Here is a 20,143-nt window from a genome sequence, read left to right as displayed (position 1 = left end):
CAGGGCCAGGGCCAGGGCCCCGACCAGGCCTCAGTTCCTCTGGCCTCCAAGTGCCTTCTGTCACCAGGCCACCAGGAATGTGAGCGGGAGGGCCAGAGAAGTACCTTCACAGAAGAACATGTCCCACACGCGCAGCACTGAGGCCCAGGGCAGGGTGCGGGCGAAGATGCACATGAACCACTCGGTCATGTAGAGCACGGGATCAATGCGCTGCCGCCGCAGGTGCCGGTGTGCCAGCGGGGAGGCCCGGCGCAGCAGCGCAAAGAAGATCTCACCATCCAGCTGGATGGCCTCCTGGGGGCAGACAAGTCAGGAGAAAGGGCCCGGCTTCCTTGACCCCCTCGGGACAGCCCTGGGAGGCCCTCAGAGGAGAGAGGGACTGGAGGGGGCGGGGGTGGGCAGCAAGAGCAGGCACCCAGCTTCCACTCACCAGCCCTGCGCTGTAATAGCCCGGGAGGTACTTGTCACAGATCTGAACCAGGCACCAGAAGGCTTGCTGGCAAGGGCAAGAACAAGGGAGGAGGGATGGGGCCTGAGCACCAGGGAGCAGCTAGACGCCTCTGCCTCCCCTCCCTGCTGTGGGCCAAGATGCTCCCAGGCCACCCTCGCCAGGTCCAGGAGATGCTGACCTCGGCGGGCATGTGCATGAGCAGCACTGCGGCCACGGGGGCCTGCGCCTGGCAGTAGCCCTCATCCGGCCGGTAGATAGTGTAGGCCTTCAGGATACGATACAGGTCCTGTTGCCTGCAGGGACGGGGAAGACGGGAGGGGAGGCAATCACGGGCCGGGCGCTCCGCCTCAAACCAAGTCGGCTGCCCACCCGCCCCAGCCCTTTCTAACAGGGCACTCCAGCTGAACCTCACCATGCCACCACCTGGTACCCCCATCGGCCTTCCTTGTTCGGGCCTAGCAAGCTATCCAGGTGGAGACCGGCCCCAAACTACACAACCCTTGGCTGCACAACTTGGCATCTTGCCCTCCTTCATCGGCCATGTCCCATAACCCTTCAGAAGCTGTCTGCAGCCGAAGGCTTAGTGCCCAAAGCCAGAGCAGGAGCCTCCCAGAGTAGGGCTGGTTTCAGCAGTGCGCCCTGCTTCTTGGGTACGGCTTGAAAGCCAGCTCTTCCTCAGACCTGCCCCATCTCTTGGTGTAGGACAGCAATATCCAGGCCTGGGCCTGGAAGGAACCTTATCGCTGTGGTGGGACTCCTAACACTCAGCCCCCACGTCAAACGGAGAGCCCCAGGTCCCCAGGGCACTTCCTGGGTCCTAGAAGCCGACCTGCTGAATGCCATGCCCCCACCCAGTGCCACCCCACCCTCCTTCTAGAATAGTGCATTCTGAATAGTGGAGATGCTAGAATATGGCCCGGAATGCAGATTCCCTCAAACCCAGTATTCATTTGTGCTAATTTGCCCAAATTCTACTCCTACAATGGTTCTAGTAGCTTTTCCCTCCACTTTGCACTGAAACAAGCAAGAAACTCACTGCCATTGAGTTAACTCTAATTCATGGTGACCCTGAAGGGCAGAGATGCACCTACAGAGGGGGGGGGGTTTGGAACTCCCGAGCTGGGGGCTAGCAGCTCAGTGCATAACCCACCCTGCCACCCGAGCTCCTTCCCCTTTGCGTGAGCATCCATGGAACGGCAGGTTTGTGGAATGATGGTTATAACACATACATGCAACTCCACAAGCTCCCACACAGCTTCCACCCACTGGCATGCTCCCCTGTTGCTATGGGTGAACTGTCTGTGACCCTGGCTGAGGACAGCCTTGCCCTGATGCCCTGGGTCCCAGCCCTTCTCATCTACACAAGGTCGACAGGCCGGCAGTACTGCAGGTCCTGCAGCAGCAGTCTTCCCCTCCCTGCTAGGTCATCCACATCAGCGAACCAGCAGTCGCCGCTTCCAGCTTCACAGGTACAAAAGGAACCGTCTGGAACATGCTTTCCTCTTCCATCCCTGTGGAGGACGCCGCCTCCAGAGCGTGGACTCTCGGTCTTCCACTCCGCTACCTAACTGGGCTTCCAGTAGTCACCCAGAGCCTCCCGGGCCAGTTCTCAGACTTGCCTGTGCTTCACCCACTGGCAGCGTTTTACCAAGCTGCTCCCCGAGTCCCCTGTCACTGTGCTCCCGGAAATCTCCCCCAGCCCACCCCGTTTCCCTCCGGCCTTGGCTCGGCCAGTCTCCTTTGCTGGGCCTTTTTCCTCTGCCCTTTCTCTGGAGGGTTGAAGGGAGGGGGTGAGGGGCATGGTTGTAGGCTCGGACCCCAGGCAGTTTCCTTTCTCATCTACACCCGCTCCCTCGGTCTCCTAGAGGCTGATGGTTGACTTCTAATTTCCAACGTAGCTCCAATCTGTCATGATCACAGAAAGCACTAAACCTCCCCTGCTGAAATCCACGTGGGAATCCGGTTTATCCGACCTCTCCATCCAGCTGCCCAACCAGCATTTCAAAAGTCAAGTTCCCACCTGGAACTCTTTCCCCATCCGATCAGCAAGTAACTCCACTCTTCTACTTTCTCAGGTCTTAGAGCTTAGTAGTCACCATCGGACAGACGGACGGACGGACACACACGGACACACACACACACAGAGTCTACTCCATTTGGTTCTACCTCTAAAAGATATCCAGACTCCAACCACTTTTCTCCATCCTTCCACTGCTATCGCTGTCCAATCTGCTGTCACCCTCCCTCCTGGGGACTGTGGAAACAGACTCCTACCTGGGCTCTCTTCTTCCTCCTTTGGCTCCCTACAGTCTCGATGCTCTACAGAGCAGCGAGAACAATTCTTGAAAATAAAAGCCCTGCAAGAGTTCCTTACCTTACTCAATGTCAGAGTCGAGTATTTTCAGCAGCTTAGACGGCTCTATGACCTCATTTCCTACCACCCTACCATCACACACTCCCCTCTTCAACCACACTGACCTCCTGCCAGGAGCATGCATGCAGCAGGCATGTTCCCCCCTCGGCTTCTGTCTGCCAGGCACACTCTTCCCCGGCTCTCCGCATGGCCCACTCCTGCACCTGCCTCGGGTCCTTCTAGACCCGCTACTCCATCGTCTAAGTGAGGCTGGCCTGGGTCTCCCGAGTTAAAGCTGGAACTTCACCCCCACTTACATTCCCTACTCTTTCCTTTCTTGTGGGAAACTCCTCTTTCATACTCAGCCCCATCTCATACAACTTACTTCCCTTCCGTATCTTACAGTACGTAGTATCTATCCCCACGGGAGTTGAGTCAGCTACCAGAGGGCAAGAACGTTTGTCTTTTGGTTGACTGTCCTCTGTGACTAGAACAATGTCTGGCCCAAGGCAGGTACTCACACAGCAGCTGCAAGACAAACTTGCTGATTAAAAACCATTGCAATGGAAATCGTCTCAGAGTGTCTTGTATGCTACTAGGAGTGGCATAGATACCACATCTTTTTATAGACAGAGACCACATCTTGATGACACCTGGCCTAGAGAACCAAAGTAAAAGGCCGTGATGGGGCATTTAAAGGTGATCTACCTCCAAGCTTCTTTTTCAGCCTCTGCCCTGGCCCACCCTACTAGAACTGACCTAACTCCCAGGCCAGGAAGAATGTGGGCCCTCCTCTAGCTCCCATCCAGCCTTCCAGACCCAGGTCACATACAAGCTCTTCCACAAGCCTTTGCCATACACACAGGCAAAGTGTACACACACAGGTGAGAGGCTCCCTTTTGGGCACGGTCCCTCACAGCTCCCAGGACACCTCCTTCTGTATGGGCTTGACATGCAACCCATGAAGGGTCACCATTCGAGAAGCCCTGGAGGGCAGGAACCCAGTTCTATGTCCATCTGGCTGGTGTCCAACTGTGTTTGCTGACTGGCCCTTCTGGTAAGGCCACCTTACCCATGTCCCCCTCGAGCAGCAAACATCTCATGGAAAGGGAACTGGCGGTGCAGGTCCTTTTCAATTACATCCAGCCACTTGGGGTCCCCAGGAGCCCGTTCCAGCTCCTACAGTGAACAGCAGGGATGAGCTCAGGATCTGCGGGCACTGACACCCCTCACACAGATGGGAGGCCACATGCTCCACACCCCGGAGCACCACGTACCTCAAACTTGCCCGGGTTCTGCTCCAGGAGTTCCTTGCTATTGGATAGGTACTGCCAGGCCTTGGCTCTGAGGGAGGAGGGGACCCCCTTCCGGCAGCGCAGCTTCACCTAAGGCAGAGGGGCAGGTTTAGGAGCTGGCACAGCCTCCAAGCTTTCTTGGGGCAATCTTCCCACATCTGGTCTGGCTGTGCAATTTAAAACTCCTCCCCCCAAGTCCAGATAGTGCCTGCTCCCACAGGGTCCAGCGGGTGGTCAAATACATGGGTTTCCCCAAAGCATGTGGGCCCTTAGCACCCCACCCCCTCTCAGCCTTTTCAAACCTTCTGGAAACGCCGTGACAGCCACTTATCCCAATTACTGAACATCTCCAGCCACTTGAGCTCCCGCTGCCTTGCCACATCCACGGGAATGGAGCTCTCTCTGCAGGATGGGGGCGTGGGCCGGGGTGGGGAGGGCATGGAAAAGGTCATTATTAGTACAGAACTTGGGCTCCGGGCAGAACTGAGGCAAGCCACCCCATAGGCAGATATGTGGAAGTGAACATGAAAGTATCAGATGGCTGGCCACTGGGCCATCGCCAGACCTTAGAGTTCGCCAAGATGGAAGGGATTTCTCGCTGGCTGGATAACCAGATGGAAACTTGTGTTCGAATCCTACTTCTGACACATCCTTATTTGGGGAGACGAGGCGATACCGTAAAGCTGGGCTTTGCATCAGTCTTGGATCCAAGACCTACCTAGGTTGACCACTTTGTGTGTGACCTTGGGCAAGTCATTTAAGGTCTCCGAGTCTGTTTCCTCGTCCATAAGACGGGACAAACCAGCAATGCCTACCCAAAGGGGTCTGTTGGGAGGTTACAGGAGAAAACACCCAGCAGGGGCTCTAGCAGCTACTACACACCAAGTAAAATGCAGAACAAATACACTTCTCGGTGCAGGCATCGGCTTCCTCTGCTCAGCCTTTTGCGCTGTCTGCAATTCCCTCCTCCCTGAAACCACCCCAGATTCCCAGACAAAATGCAGCTCTCCTCGCCCTGTGTACCCACCACACTGGCACTGCTTCTCGCTCCAGGGGCCCCATCAGCCTTGAAACAGTTCCTTGCGGGAACCAGTACCAGCTGGTGAGTGGAAAGGAAGAACATGCTAAGGTTTTAGAAATCAGGCAGACTGGGTTCAAATCCCAGTTCTATGGTCTAGAGGGAATCTGGCCAAGGGACAACCTTAGTCTCTTCCTCATCAGAGACCCCGGCAGCACCTGCAGCCCCTTGGTATGAGCGAACTATTGAGAAGTCTATCTGGAAAGTTGCTCGATGGAAAGGACCCATGAGTCTCTCAACAGACAGACTGCCTCTCATTCATCTCCATCTCAAACCAGCTGTGCACTTGCCTAACGGAAGAACAAGAGACTTCGGCTGTCCTCAAGCAGATCACAGCCTAGTGAGCCACATCAGTGCAATAAAGTATAGGAAATGCAATGACAGAGCAGCAGAGAAACTCACTGCGACCTAGAGGGCAGGGAAGAACGGCTCCCTGTGGGTTCCCAACGCCGTAAATCTTTACGGGAGTAGAAAGTCTCATCTTTCCCCGCCCCCCCGAGCAGTGGCTGGTGGTTTCGAACTACTGACCTTCAGATTAACAGCCTAACACACAACCCTACTCTGCCACCAGAAGAGGCACTGCAGTAAAGTGGGAGTGGTGGACACTAGAGATGGCTTCCTGTAGGACAGGGATGCCTCAGGTCAGCTCTGGAGGATGAGAAGTTAGCAGGCAGACAGGGAGAAGGGCATTCTGGTCAGCCAGGACGGCCTGAGCATGAAGAAAACACTACAACCAGTTCAGCAAGCCCACTGACAAAATGCATCGTGGGGAGCGCGGGGAGAGAAGGCCAGAGAGGCCACCGGAGCAAGCTAGGAAGGCGCTTTTGCACTGGCTGAAGGGCCTGGACTGTGTCCTGTGGACAGTCTGAACACTTTTAAGGTAGTGTGTGTCCCAGTCGGTCTGGATGGCGAGGTAGGCTTTCCTGGTGTGTAGGGTGGATGTTTAGAGTGACAAGCCTACAAAACCAAGAACGAGCACCCAGTAGGGTGCCTGCCCCGCCACCCCAGGGGCTTGCTAAAATGGAATCAAGTTCAAGTTCTTAACAGCAGCTCGGTATGAGGGAGTAAGCCCTTGGGGGTCCAGATCTGGGTGCCACCCCCGATGAGTTGAAGGGGGTAATTCATTCACCTCCTCTCATCTGTTTGTTCATCAATAAGCTCACCCCTCCTATATGGGCAGGCAGCAAGGTCAAACAAACTTCAGCTGCTTTCCCCATTCTGGACTGTGAATGTTGCCAATCAAAGGTGTTCTCTGTTATTGTTGGGTTCTCAATCCAACCTAGAATCCCCTTCCACAAGATTTCCTCCAGCACCAGCTCCCCCAAGCTCTGACAAAATCCCACTTCCCCTGATGGCTCAGGATGGGCAAAAGGGTCCCCACCCCTGCTGATCTCCAGCCTAAACCTATCACAGAGAAATCAACCACGGAAGCATGGCCTCTCCCTATAAACCACGAGCTCCCTGGGGAAACTATTCTACCCCTTCGGCCCACCTGCTGGGTGTCCAATGAATGGCCAGGCCTGCAGGTTAAAGGTGCCGGGGACCAATGGGTTGCATCCAGAGAGAGGGAAGAAAGCAGTCTCAAGCCATCCCACCCCCACCTCAGGAGTGACTCAGGCCCCTGGAGGGAAAGAGTAGGGCCTTCTGGGGAGATGAGGAAATGGGGAAGAGGCCTCCCCCACCCGCTTTCTTTCCTTCGGTGGAGACACAGCCAGCTGGCCCTTCACTGCCTCCATCCCCCACCCCCTCCTTCCAGCGAACTCCTAGCCCGCCAAATGTGTCTCCCTGAGGGGCCAAAAGTCTCTAGCAGAAGTCCTGCCCCGCTGCCCCTCAGGATGATCTGGCCTGTACCTGGTTGATACCATCAAGGGTATGGTATCCCTGACCTCAGGGATCACCTAGCCCATCCCTTCACTTCTAAGAGGAGGAAACTGAGGCACAGAAAGGGGAGGCCACCGGCTCAGGGGAACACACGCCACTCCCAATTCCCACTAACCTGCCAGGACCACCCAGAAGCTCCGCGATGCCCTGGGCGTGACAGGAGCCACCAAGTCCCCCACCCCCACAAAACACCCCTAGGACCCTCAGACGAAGCTGCTTTGGGGCATCCCCCTTGCCGTCCCATTTCGGTGCCCACTGGGTACTCACAGGATGCCCGAGTACTGGCTGCCCCCCAGGAAGCCGTACTTGTCCGTCTTGCGCAGGGCCAGCCCATTGATCTCCGAGTCCGAGCCCATAGAGCTCACGTCATCCGCCAGGGATTCCAAGGTCCCCGACATGAGGCTCACCGAGTCCAGGTAGCTCAGCGTGTCAGGCGCCTGCCCGCGGGGCCCAGGGATGCCAGGGCCCAGGCTGGACGTGGAACCCAGGTCCTGAGTGCTCTCAGCAGGCTCTGGGGCTGGGGTCACCGTCACTACGGCCATCTGAGCCTCACAGGTCTCTGGAGGGCCAGCGCCAGGCGCTGAAGGGTCCTCAGAGGTGGGTGCTGGTGCTGGAGCTCCCGGTCCACTTGCCATCTGTCCCGCTGTCACTGCGGCAGGACGGGCCACTGGCTTTGGGGCAAGCGGGGGCTTGGCAGTCAGGGCCCCCGGAGGTGTCCTGGAGGGGGTCCGGGTGGGCGTCCCTGGAGCAGGGGCCGGAGACGTTCGCGTTTCCTCCGTCTTCGGGGAGTCTGCCCCTGGGGCCGGTGCTATGGCCGTCCCAGCTTCTGCTGCCGCCGCGGGCCCCGGGGGCTCGGCGCCCGGGGGGACCTGTGCAGCCGGGGCTGCAGGCGAGGCCTCCAGGGTCAGCTCGACCACTGTGCTGCTGGTAACCCCCGAGGTGGTGACCGGGACTGGGTCGGTCGTCTGGTTGGGCGCCTGGACCCGAGTGGGCCGCGCCTCCCCAGGGGCCACGAGGGTGACCGGAGCCGAGGTGGCCATGGTCACCTGGGGCCCTTGGGTCACCAACACCACGGTCCCGGCCCGGGAGCTCCGGGGCGGTGGCGAAGGGGCCGCGGGGGCGCCATGACAGCGCGCCGGGGCCACCACGGACGCCCGGCCCGTCTCCATGGCCGCGGGCCGCCCCTCACATCCCCTCGCCGGGGCGGCCGCAAAAGGCGCCGCCCCTCAGGCCGCCCCGCGCCACCCGCCAAGGAAGGGGCGAGGGCGAAGGGCGCGGCCCGGCACGCGCCGAGGGCAGGGGCGGCTCGAGCCTCCGTGGGGCGCACGGAGGTGGGGCGGGGGGTCCAGGGGCGCCTCACGCCGGGGTCTCGCTCGCGTCCCCCGCCACACTCGCGCTCTCTCGCCGCCGCTGGCGCCCCCCTCCCTCCAGCTCCCGGAGAGCGGCCGACCCGGCGCCTGCGCACACGCCCCGGTGCCGGGCTCCGAGGCCAGCGTTCAGACGTTTCACGCCTGCGCGCCGCCGGCCCCTCGCGCTTTTTTTTTTTCCCTCCCGCCTCGTCAAAGGGCCTGGACGAATAGCAGGAGAAAGGGAACTGGGCTTCTGCCAATCGCTGGAAGGGTGGGTGGGGTTAGCGGTGGGAAGAGGGTGGGTTATCAGGAAAGAGGAAACGGAGGGGGCGGAGAGGTGTAGAACCAATCGAAGGGCGAGATGAGTCGGGGGAAGGCGGAACGCAGCACGTCTTGGCCAATAAAGATGAAGGAAGGGTGAGTGACTGCGGAAGGGCGGGGAGGAAGGCGCGTCTCGGGGGCGGAGCCTAGGGGGCCTCCCAAGGGCGGTGACAGACAGCATCTGCAGTCAATAGGAAGAACTGAGGAATTCTTGAGGGCTCCCAAAATGGTCAGGAAAGGATGACAGTTGGGAGGCGGGCCAAGACTGCGATTGATTTGTCTCGTCAACCAATGGTCTCCGTCGCGCACTTCAGCAACAGAGGAGGGAACTGTCTCAGCCAATGGCAGTAGCGACAGGACAAGGATGCTGCCAGCCGGAGGTGCCAAGACAGGGATAGTCCGTGACACCCGGCGACAAGCGCGGGAGGAGGGTGACAGTTGGGGACAGCGCGAAGAGAGTGCGAGAGCCACGGGGATTAGCGCAGCCCTTAACCAATAAGACGCTGCTCCTCCTGCGTCTTCTCTGGGCCCACTTTCCCCCTCTAGTCACCGAGCCCGGGGGTCCCCCGATTCCAGTGGTCTCCAGAGCGCTTTCTAAACCCCACCACAGAGCTCTGAGCCAGCTGCGGGACGCTCAACCTTCACACTCCCTGGAATGCTCCAATTCAACCCCATCACTCCCAAGTCTGGAAGATTTTATAACTCGAGCCCCAAATCCTTAAGCTATCCATTTCTCGGGATCCCTCCATTTCTTGCAGGAATCCCAAGTCTCTCTCTTCAGTCTTCATCTGTGAGTCTTCCCCCCTCCTCATGGGGATTCCATACCCCAAATTCAAGAATCCCCAACACCTTAAGCTCCCTAGATCTGTTCCTAACATGCCCCGCCCCTCATGTCCAGAACTCCAGCCCCATCAACTCCTCTCACAGTACCACAGCTCTCTGAAGTCTCTCATTGTCTGCAAAGAACCCAGACACCAATCTCATGCTGCCCTAGACCATAAATAAACCCCAATCTCCCAGCTGTTAAACAATCCCCACTCTCTCTGGCTCCCAGTCCACTAGGCCCCCAGTTAGCTAAAGTCAAACCCACGGCCACCAAGTCAAATCCAACTCATAGAGACCTTACATAGGATAGGATCTTTACGGGAGCCAACTGCTCCATCTTTCACCCAAGGAGCAGCTGGTGGGTTTGAATCAGCAACCTTGCAATTAGTAACCCAACGCCTAGCCCACGACGCTGCCACAGCTGAGGATTCAAAGATGCCAATTTCCATACACAAACTGCCATTCTGAAATTGCAGTCTACCTCTGCGACCTAACTCCTAACTTCATGATTCTTCCTTGGCTTCTGAATTCTCTGAGCACTTCCTGCTCAGATCCAATCCTGTGAATATTCCTACTCAGTTTCAGACACCCCCGTCCCCTCCCGTCAACCTCCAGTTTCCATGTGGCCCAGGATTCCTCAACTTGTCCCACCTTCCCTGCTTCAGGGTCTCTCTCCCCTCCCAGAGCCCAGTGATAAATGGGCTCCTCCCTGGGCCTGACGCCCCCATGGTAACCTTATAAGGCAAGGCACTTGTAGACTTGGGGATGGGGGGAGGGCCAGTGCAGAAGGCCAAGGGCAGCTGCTAAGTTTAGGTGGCTCCTTCCTTCTTCTTAGAGACAACAGGTGGCCAGGCCCCTGTGCCCAGAAAAGAAAATGTCTTAGGTGCATTGGCATGAGGCTGGAGGAGGGGGTTGGGTAGACAAGGAACCTCCCTGAGGACATCAGGTCCTAGAGGGAAAAGGAGCTGGATGTCTTTGCCAACTTGAAGCCTCCCAGGCTTCTTCAGGCGCAATCTCCCCAGACCTCCGCAGTCTGGAGGGGATCTGTCCAGAAGGGAGAGAGAAATTAGTGGTCATGCCAGCTGCGTGCACCTGCCCCACCCACCCCCATCCCCCAGGGAGGAAATCAGCTAGCTTCCCTCTTGGGATGTTTCCCTCCCACACCAGTACCCTGAGAAATGATTCTAGACTCACATTTGTTCATAGCTTCCTCCCGCTGCAAACCTTTCCAAGGCTCTCCCAAGGCCCAGCCCTCAGTCTGGCATCTAAAGCCCTCCAGTGTCCGTTCTACAGCCCCTGACGTCCTCGGCTCTCTGGCAACCTGCACACTTCGGATCCTACGCGTCTCTGAGCTTTGCTTTCTACTCCCATAAAGCGTTGACATCTTGGAAATTTATGGGGGACAATTCTGCCCTGTCCTGGAGGGATGCTGTGCATTGGCATTGACTCGATGGCAGTGAGCTTGGGGTTTCGATTTTATGGTGCCCTCAACCTCATATGCTGCACACACACACACACATACACACACACACACCCTGACTCACTTCCATTCATCTTAGTAAAGCCATTCCCCGGGCCCTAAACATGGCTGCTGTGTTCTCCCTTGGTTTCTGACCAGGAGTAGGATGTGGTCTTGTCTATGTTTACTTCTGTCTCTGTGGCCACACGGTGAGTTTCACCAGGGCCATTATTCATTCTCGTTCACTGAACTGTTTCCAGTGGACGAAAGATGGGCTTGTCTGTCTCAGGGGGAAAAAACGTACAGACTTGGAAACCCTAGGACGCAGTTCTCCTCTGTCCTGGCACGCCCACGTGAGTCGGGATCCACTCGGGCAGTGGGTTTGGCTCTTTTCAAAGCTGTTTCCAAAAAGTGCTCGCCTCCACTTGGAACCGTTCTGTGGGATGGGGCTGACAGCCCTATTTTGTCGAGGCACATCACCAAGTCACCTGGGCTGTGCTAAACTCTTACCCCCGTGAGTCCACACACTGCAGTCTCCCGCACCCGAGTCTGGTCGCCAGCAAGCAGATGTAGGTTTCCTAGTTCCCCCCAGCTTCCACAAGTCTCTTTCCCACTCCCAAGCTCTGTCACCAGCACCCACACATACATAGTCAACTGTGACCTCCACCATGGCTTGGGTGTGGGGGGAAGTGGTGTTTGCTGAAGTCCACCCACAAAGCCCAACCCTAGCACCTGACGTACTCTAGGTACTCAATAAATGTGTATTGGATTTAAATCCGGGCCATGCCCACTCAGCGGTGCAGAGGGAGCCTGGTTCATTTCTTTTCTGGAACTGTGCCTAGGCCTGGGTCCTCTGAAACCCTGTTGAATTCCAACCCCATGGGGGGAAAGAACATCCCTGCTGCCTAGGTCCCAGGGAGACCTGCATCCCAAGACCTCCCTCCTCCCTCCTACCACTCTCCCGCCCTCCCTGAGCTCCAGCTGCTGTGGGCCCTCCAAGAAAGGAGAGGCCTTGATCTGGGCTATTTTGGTATTTGGGGTGGGCACCCAAAAGGCTAAGGTTACTGCGGTATGTTAAGGGCTCCCAGGGGCAGGACTATATAACCCCAGAGGGACTGCCCCAGGCTGACTCTCTGCTCCTTTCCAGCCGGCTCCACGACTTTGTCCCCAGGAGACCAGGAACATGGTGAGTGAGAATTACTCAACCTCTGCCCAAGATCCTTCAGAACTCAGAGCCCTTTGGGAGAAAATAGCTGGTTTAGCTCAGTAAGAAGACAATAGACGAATCCTCACTGTCTTCCGACTACTCGTGGAGAGAGCAGGCAGCATGATGACCTGAAAGCCCTAACCAAGGAAATTCGGCCCAAACACCCCGTTCACAGGGGTCCAGCCCTCAAGGCCCGTGCCAGGCCTTCCTGGACTCCATCTCCTTCCAGCCCTCTGGGAACAGTCAGGCAAAGATTCCCACTCCCAATTTAGAAGTGAAGAGGGTAGAGGGTGGATGATTGGATCAGGGTCACACAGCTAGTCTGGACTTAAAATATGGAGACAGGAAGGAAGCTGGCTTCTAACCCCGAGGAAGGAAGGGAACATATACTGGATGGGTAAATGGAAGGATGGAGTCTAGGGACCACAGATGGGAGTTTGGAGGGGAATGTAACTGAAGCTAACTTTCTTAGCAAAGCGGTCCCAAGGAGAGGGGGGAGGGGGGGGCTTAGAACCCAAGGAATAGCTTGAAAAGGAACTCAATGCCAACTCATAGTGACCCTGTAGGACAGGGTAGTACTGGCCCCTGAGACTGTACCTCTTCACTGGAGTAGAAAACCTCATCTTCCTCCCATGGCTTGAGAAGGAAGGGGTTCCAAAAATCCTGAATTGAGTCCATTGGCCCTAGGGAGTTGTAGGGATGGAACCATAGGCCCTTTTGTCCACCCCTCGTCCCCTAGGCACCCAAGAAGGCCAAGAGACGGGCAGCAGAGGGCGGAGGCTCCAATGTCTTCTCCATGTTCGACCAGACTCAGATTCAGGAGTTCAAGGAGGTGAGAGAGGGGCTGGGGAAGGCTGCATGCTGGCCAAAGGCACCCACCCCCTACTGTCCCTTCCCACCCACTCGCCTGCCCTCATTCTCTCCCTGGAATGTGCACCTGTTTGCCGGGAGGGGAAGGGCTTAGAATTCCTTCCTCTCCTTTTTGCTTAGCATGGAAGATGACAGCTGGCTGGGGGCCAGAACCTGATCAGCCTAGGATGGGAGGGCGAATGCCTGGCCATGGGAGACTTAGCCCTCGTCCCCTGAGCCCCCTCCCACCCCTCACTTTCCACAGGCATTCACTGTAATCGATCAGAACCGAGATGGCATCATCGACAAGGAGGATCTGCGGGACACCTTTGCTGCTATGGGTGAGCCCTGCCCCCACCCCACCCCCACCCCACAGGGAATGAATGACTAAGGCATCAAGGCGGCAGAGTCCGGGCTCAACAGCTTTGGGCTCCAGGAGCATCTGCTCCTCTCCAGGCCTTAGTCTGCCTAGCTGCTAAATGGGTGGGGGCTGGGGGGCTCTGAACTTAGAGGAAGTATGGCCCAGGCTCCAAGACGTTGCTCTCGCCCAGCGGTTCCGCAACCTTGCTCCTGCCTCGACCCTTTCATCCAGTTCCTCAGGTTGTGGTGACCCCCCCCAACCATAAAATTATTGTCGTTGCTACTTCCTCACTGTGATTGTGCTACTGTGATGAATTGGGCGACCCCTGTGAAAGGGTCATTTGACCCTCACCTTGAGAACTGCTGCCCTAGCCTATGGTGCCCCTGCAGGCCGCCTCAACGTGAAGAATGAGGAGCTGGACGCTATGATGAAGGAAGCAAGTGGGCCCATCAACTTCACCGTCTTCTTGACCATGTTTGGGGAGAAGCTCAAGGGTGAGTAGTGGAGGGTCTCACCTCCAAACTCCCTTCCCAGGACCCTTCCGTCTCAGGTGGAGGAGCCCAGGTCGGTAGTGGTTCTGTGTTGTGCTGCTAACTGCACCGTTCAGCAGTTTGAAACCACCACTGGCTCCGCGGGAGAAAGACGGGGCTATCTACTCCCGTCGAGAGTGACAGTCTCAGAAACCCACAGGGGCCGTTCTACCCTGTCTTCTAGGGTCGCTAGAAGTCGGCATCGACTCGATGGCAGTGAGTTTGTCTGTTGGGTTTGGTTGTCAGTCTCCTGTGCCCTCTGACTTCCCCAGGTGCGGACCCTGAGGACGTCATCACCGGAGCCTTCAAGATCCTGGACCCCGAGGGGAAGGGTACCATCAAGAAACAATTGTAAGTTGCTCCCTCTAGCTGCCCTCGCCCCCTCGTCCTCTTTAAATCTCTCCTTCGGGCTAGGTCCTGTGCAAGGCGGTAGAGCGATGGGGGTGGGAGGCGTCGGGAAGAGAAGATGGGAACAGTGCAGGGCAACCACCGCAGTTCCTTGTACTTCACCTCTCTCCAGCCTGGAGGAGCTGCTGACCACCCAGTGCGACCGCTTCTCCCCAGAGGAGGTGAGTGGAGGAAGCCTCGGGGAGAAGCCATGGGGCGGAAATAAGGGAGTACGACAGCGATGGGAGCCTCCTCTACGTCTTTCCTAGATCAAGAACATGTGGGCAGCCTTCCCTCCCGACGTGGGCGGCAACGTAGACTACAAGAACATCTGCTACGTCATCACGCACGGCGACGCCAAGGACCAGGAGTAGAGGGACCCTCGTAAGCAAGCCCCCGCGGCCAATACCTGCCGGCCGGCCCAACACCGCCACCCCGACCACCAATAAAATCGAACTGGTCTTTGTTTCTTATCGGCGGCGCCTTCGAAGTGTGTGTTGGCGGGTGGGGGGCCCGGCTGAGAGCTGAAATACCGGGGAGCAGGGAGCGGGCGTACCCCCGACTGCACGGGCCAGCTCCTTCCGCCACTCAGTCCCGCTGGACAGAGAAGACACGCGTGTCCCCTGGGCAGCTCAGCTTTTATTGGCGACCAGGCTAGGGTGAGGAAAGGGGGCTCAAGTGCGGGTGGAGACTCCCAGTCGGAGGGTGCTCCAAGGGTGGCGGGGCTGCCCACTCTGGGTTGGGGGAAACCGGCCGGAGGGCGGGTCTGAGGGCGGGGCCGAGGCTCTGGGGCTGGGGATTGGCCAAGAGGTGGGCTGGAGGCGGGGCCGCGGAGCGGTGGGCGGGCCGGAGCCTCAGAGCGTGTCCGACTGCTCGCCCGGCGCCTGGCTCTGCTGCATCTGCGCCTGCATCTTCTCCAGCATCTCTTGCATGCGGCGCAGCTGCGCGGGGCAAGAGGGCAGGCGGTGGGGCCCGGCCAGGCCAGAGAGCGGCTTCCGAGGGGCGGGGCTCTTGGCCGCGGGGTGGGGGTCGGGGTGGGAGCGAGGCGCCGGCTCACCTCTTCGTCTTTCTCGCGGATCAGCTTCTCCGTCTCGGCCAAGGGAAGCATTGGCAGGGGGATCTCTGTGGCGCTCTGGCGGGAAAGCTTACTGGGGGCGGAGAGGTGGGTGGGGGGAGGATAGGGGCAGCAATCAATTGGGGTCCCGGAACACTGTCGGGGGCGGGGGTGGGACCTGGTCTTGGGGGCGGGGCAATGGGGGGGAGGGGGCGGGGCTGACCCTGGAGGCGGGGCAGTGAGTGGGAGGAGCGGGAGTGAGTGGGGGCGGGGCCTGATCTTGGGGCGGAGCCGGGACTGGAGGGGCGGGGCCTTGTCTAGGTGGCCGCGCCCGGGGCGGGACGCTAGTACACCAAGCTAGTGGCTCTGGCTCCCACCTGCGGCTGGTTCGAGCCCCAGGCCGAGCCAGGCTCTGCAGGCAGCGGGCCCGGTAGCCTTCATAGAGCAGATCGTGCGTCACTTCCTTCAGGTCCTGCAAGTGTGTCTGCACCAGCATCCGTCGCAGGTTCAGGAAGTCACAGTGATGTGGGTTTTCCACTGGGCCAGAAGGTAGGGGGTGAACCAGCGAGCGAGCATCTGGGAGCTTTGGGTCTGACCTCAGTGGCAGAGGCAGTCGGTACCCCAGCCTCCCCTCTTTTTGCTCCTGGGTCCCCAGGGCCAGAGCCAGCCCCCAACTTGCATGGTGGATGCAATTGGCCCAGAAATGGTCTGGCTCAGACTACAGGCCAGGCCTTACTCACCCTCAACGGTACCCCAGGAGTAGTGGCGTCCCCTCACGGGCCGGGGCCCACCTTCCCTCACGACCTCGCAGGAACCGACAACAGCGAAGGGGATGCTTCCCTAGAGAGCAGGGCCAGGGGTTGGGCCTCCTACCCCCACCCACTCCGTGCAAAAACCTCCCCACCTGCCTCAACTGCCTCTCTCACCTTCATCTCGGCATCCTGCCTCTTGAAGTCTTCATCCTCATCGGAGTCACAGTCCGGGAACTGGTAGATGTTGATCTCTTCCTCTTTCAGCTGGTCCCGGATCTCGGAGGAGACAGAGAGGCAGTGACAGTGAGACACCGAGTTAGAGACCGGTGGTCAGAGAGATGGTGACAGTTGGACCCAAAGCATGTCTGGAAACGTAATCCAAGACCATGAGAAACAGAGACAGCGCTGATGAAAACAGTTGCTCTACCCTGGAGACTGAGGCCTGAGGAGATCGGTCCCAGGAGGACAGACACCGTGGGGGTGGACCCTGAGGGCTGGGGGTCAGCCATCAGCATCCTAGAGCCAAAGGGTGTCAGAAATCATTATAAAAAGAAAGAGAAATCATTATGGCCTCGCCTTCAGACAGGCCTTAGCCTGGGGCTGCCCACCCATCCTTGCTCTGAAAAGGCCACTCGAGGGTCAAAGGAGTCGGAACTTTGGTTCTGCGGTGGGGCAGGATCACACCTTCTGCTTGAGGGCCTGGGCCTCCTTAGGCATCAAGGCGTCTGCTTTGCCAATCACTGGAATGATGTTGACCTTCTCGTGCACAGCCCGGAGGAAGGCCACGTCCAGGGGCCGCAGCCTGCATCCCGGGGATTGATCAGGACCCACTTCAGGGGATGGAAGCCCTTCTCAGCCCTCCCCAAGCCCCCCACTCCCAGGTGTGTCCCCCAGACCCCCGGCCGAAGGGTGAGATGAAGTAGAGGCAGCAGTGGACGCGAGAATCCTGGATGTTCTTCCGGTTCAGCCCACTCTCATCCCTAAGATACTGCTCAAATTGTTCTTCGATGAAGCGGACCACAGGCAGCCAGCTGGAGTGTGGGGACAAGGGACGTTGTCAGAGACCAGAGGACCCAAGGCAAAAGGAGCCAGGACTGGGGATTGGTACCACCCAAAGGCAGCAGGTATACAGGTGGGACATCTAGAAGCATAGTGACCACAGAGACATTTTGGGTCATGTGGACACAGAAACCAGGCACTACCCCTTGCAGGTGTGTGTGGGTGGGAAGTCGGGGCAGACCAGCCCTGTACCCTCACTCCCAGGCTCCACAGAGTCACCCTGCCCTCTTCCTTACCAGTCAGAGCAGTCCACTGAGTCCCCAAAACCAGGTGTGTCCACCAGGGTCAACTTCACTTTAATACCCCCCTCCTCGATCTCTACGCCCCGGCGCTCGATGGTCAGTGTCTGGGTCAAGCGAGCTATGGGGACAGGACAGCAAGAGGCCTGGGAGCTGGTTTGGGGCCAGGATGATAGTTTGCTTTCTCAGCATTACAGTCCACTCCCTCCACCCCATTTCCCAGGAGAGGAAACAGTGGTGGGAGGGGAGCAGTGAACTGTCCGAGATACCCCAAAAGCCAGAGGGCCCAGGAAGGGGTAGAGGGCGATGCCGTTGCCAAGTGGGGAGGAGTCTTACCACTGACCGCTGGCACCTGCCGATCCTCGTAGAGGTTAGTAAGAAACAAGCTGTTGATGAGAGTGGATTTTCCCAGGCCTGATTCCCCTGTGGACAGCACAGGCCCCGCTGGTCAGGTGAGGGAACAGGTGAAGGGTCACCTCTCTCCCCTCACTTCCCTCTCCAAACCTTCTGACCTGCCACCATCAATGTGAAGTCAAAGCCCTTCTTGACCGACTTGCGGTGCAGCTGGTTGGGGAGGGCAGCAAAACCCACATACTCTTTGTCCTGTGGGGGTGGGTGCAGGAGAGGCCGTCACTAGGAGGCCGTTGGCAGCAGCCGGCAGAACTCCCAACAGCACCTGAGCTTGGAAGCTTGGAGAAGTCACCCCTCCTGAAGACTGAGGCCTCGGGGCAAGGGTCTAAAGACAAAGATGCCTGCATTTCTGGGACTCACCATGGCCCGTTAGCTGTCGTAGCACCTGCTGTGGCTCCCCACTTCCTCTGCGGAGGCAGGAAGTTGAGCACTGCAAAGAGGCGGGCGGGGAGAGAGGCTGAAAGGCGAGAACTGGCCCAGCCCCTCCCCTCCTAGACCCCTTTACCCATCAGCTCTAGAATCCTCTCCACCACCTTAATCTCAAGCCTCACTATGTCGAAATCCCCCGGCCTAGAAAGTAGAGGATAGGCAAAGAGGAAGGAAACAGGATGCTCTCCCTGACCGGTGGCATGAAATAAACTAAACTCCCCGGATCTGAATGGACCAGACAACAAAGGCAATGAGGTTGGAGGGACCCTCGATTTCCCTTGCCAGCTTATAAGCCATAGATTCTTTTTTCTTTTAATATAATGGATATATAATCTAATGGGCGGCAGAGCTATACATGCTTCCTGGACATAACCCAACACCTCACAGAATTTTTCTGGGAAAAAAAAAAGAAAAGAATTTGTTTTCTGAGTTTGAAGGCTTAGGCTGAGTCTTATGGACCCACTTGGTCAATTGGCATAATATAGTTACTAAAGTTTCTGTTCTCCACCCTAATTTGGCAAGTCATGGCTGGGGGCTTAAGCTTGCAAGCAGCCATCTACGATACAATGATCAGTCTCTTACTGTGTTAGTCGGGTAGACTAGAGAAACAAATTCATAGACACTCACGTGTATAAGAAAGAGCTTTATATACAAGAGCAGTGGAATATTGAGAAAACACACCCCCTCCGACCCCCAAAAAAAGAAGAAAAAAAAAGAAAACAGCCCAGCCCAGTCTAGTTCAAGTCCAGTATTAGCCCATATGTCCAATACCAATCTATAAAGTCCTCTTCAGACTCACGAAGCACATGCAATGATGCAGAATGCAGGAGGATCACAGGCCAGTGGGTTGGAGGTCTTGTGGATCCAGTCATGGGGTGAGCATCTCAGCACTGGCCGGGGCCTCCATGTGGCTTCTCCAGGTCCAGGGTTCTGGTTGCCATCAGTCTGTCTCCATGTGGCTTGTCAACTGCAGTGTCTCCCAGGGAGTCAGCATGTGTCCCGCCTCCAATGAGCTATTTATCTCCTTAGCACCTCCAAATGAGGTCATCAAGCTGTGATCTAATTGGCAGGCTAAACTCCACCCCTTCACTCTTACTACTCAAATTGACAACTGGTTATGTAACTACCACACTTCCCAGTTGGAGCAAAAGAGAAAGAAGAGAAGCGAAGCCTCAGAGGAGAAACTAGGCTACTGGTCGGTCTGCGTGAGCCAGGGCCTCATCTACCTGAGACCAGAAGCACTAGATGATGTCCGACTCCCACTAACAACCATTCAGATCTGGACCACAAGAGAGGGATCTTGACTGAGTCAGGAACATTGTGGAACAGAACTGAAATTCTTAAAAACTCTGGACTTCCTGGGCCAGGTGAGACTAGAGGACTTCCCGGGCCAGGTGAGACTAGAGGACTTCCCTAGATGATCACTGGGGTGATAAGGTCAGATGGGGGCGGCGGGGGGCAAACTTTGGTTGCCAGCCAAGAACTCAAACTGGATTTTACGTCTGCTGAGGAGCCCCTGAAGGGTTTTGAGGAGGGGTTTGGCTTAGCATAAGGTGACCAGATTTTAACGTTGGTAAAGCGGGACACCATTGACAAAACTCCTATCCTGGCAAAATAGCCACATGGCAGCCGAAAACCGTCTACCCTAGCTTGTCGTGCATTCTTTCCCCAAATCGGGACTTTTTAAAAACGCTGCGGGACACAGACAAAATTGTTAAAAATTGGGACTGTCCCGCCCAAAGCGGGACGTCTGGTCACCTTAGCTTAGCCAGGCTTCTGAAATATCTCTCTGGGTGTCAAGTCCAAAGTCATTTTCCCAGAGACCCTTGGGTTTGTCCACATTGAGCTTTCTC

At 57.2% G+C, this 20,143-nt stretch overlaps 3 protein-coding genes across 3 annotated transcripts in view; 1 reads left to right on the top strand and 2 right to left on the bottom strand.

Moving 5' to 3' along the window:
• The window catches only part of TBC1D10B (TBC1 domain family member 10B), a 10,243-nt gene extending 2,009 nt beyond the window's left edge, over positions 1-8,234 (bottom strand). Inside the window, exons 1-7 of the mRNA XM_004705664.2 lie at positions 7,326-8,234; positions 4,402-4,501; positions 4,082-4,189; positions 3,877-3,983; positions 630-744; positions 431-496; positions 105-294 (exon numbers count right to left, since the gene is read on the bottom strand). Of these exons, the coding sequence (XP_004705721.1) occupies positions 105-294; positions 431-496; positions 630-744; positions 3,877-3,983; positions 4,082-4,189; positions 4,402-4,501; positions 7,326-8,227 (1,588 nt within the window). The 5' untranslated portion in view covers positions 8,228-8,234. The remainder of the gene's footprint in view (positions 1-104; positions 295-430; positions 497-629; positions 745-3,876; positions 3,984-4,081; positions 4,190-4,401; positions 4,502-7,325) is intronic.
• Positions 8,235-9,049: 815 nt separating this feature from the next.
• Positions 9,050-14,794, top strand: MYLPF (myosin light chain, phosphorylatable, fast skeletal muscle). Its single transcript, XM_004705663.3, has 8 exons — positions 9,050-9,108; positions 12,160-12,198; positions 12,959-13,051; positions 13,334-13,409; positions 13,819-13,923; positions 14,232-14,310; positions 14,480-14,528; positions 14,616-14,794. The coding sequence occupies exons 1-8, from the start codon at positions 9,070-9,072 to the stop codon at positions 14,718-14,720; spliced, it is 585 nt and encodes a 194-aa protein (XP_004705720.2). The 5' UTR covers positions 9,050-9,069; the 3' UTR covers positions 14,721-14,794.
• A 406-nt stretch (positions 14,795-15,200) lies between these two features.
• SEPTIN1 (septin 1) lies at positions 15,201-18,285 on the bottom strand. Its single transcript, XM_004706027.2, has 11 exons — positions 18,222-18,285; positions 17,963-18,053; positions 17,787-17,873; positions 17,448-17,571; positions 17,049-17,183; positions 16,837-16,954; positions 16,327-16,428; positions 16,141-16,240; positions 15,778-15,937; positions 15,404-15,494; positions 15,201-15,287 (listed from the first exon to the last, which is right to left on the bottom strand). Exons 1-11 carry the CDS (start codon positions 18,222-18,224, stop codon positions 15,201-15,203), a joined length of 1,098 nt encoding a protein of 365 aa, XP_004706084.1. The 5' UTR covers positions 18,225-18,285.
• Between the last annotated feature and the right edge of the window lie 1,858 nt (positions 18,286-20,143).

Source organism: Echinops telfairi, unplaced genomic scaffold (genome assembly GCF_000313985.2).
Source record: "Echinops telfairi isolate 266 unplaced genomic scaffold, ASM31398v2 ScPeMD7_5;HRSCAF=22, whole genome shotgun sequence".
Taxonomy (NCBI): domain Eukaryota; kingdom Metazoa; phylum Chordata; class Mammalia; order Afrosoricida; family Tenrecidae; genus Echinops; species Echinops telfairi.
The sequence above is the reverse complement of the archived record's forward strand: the minus strand, read 5'-3'. Positions and strand labels throughout refer to the sequence as shown.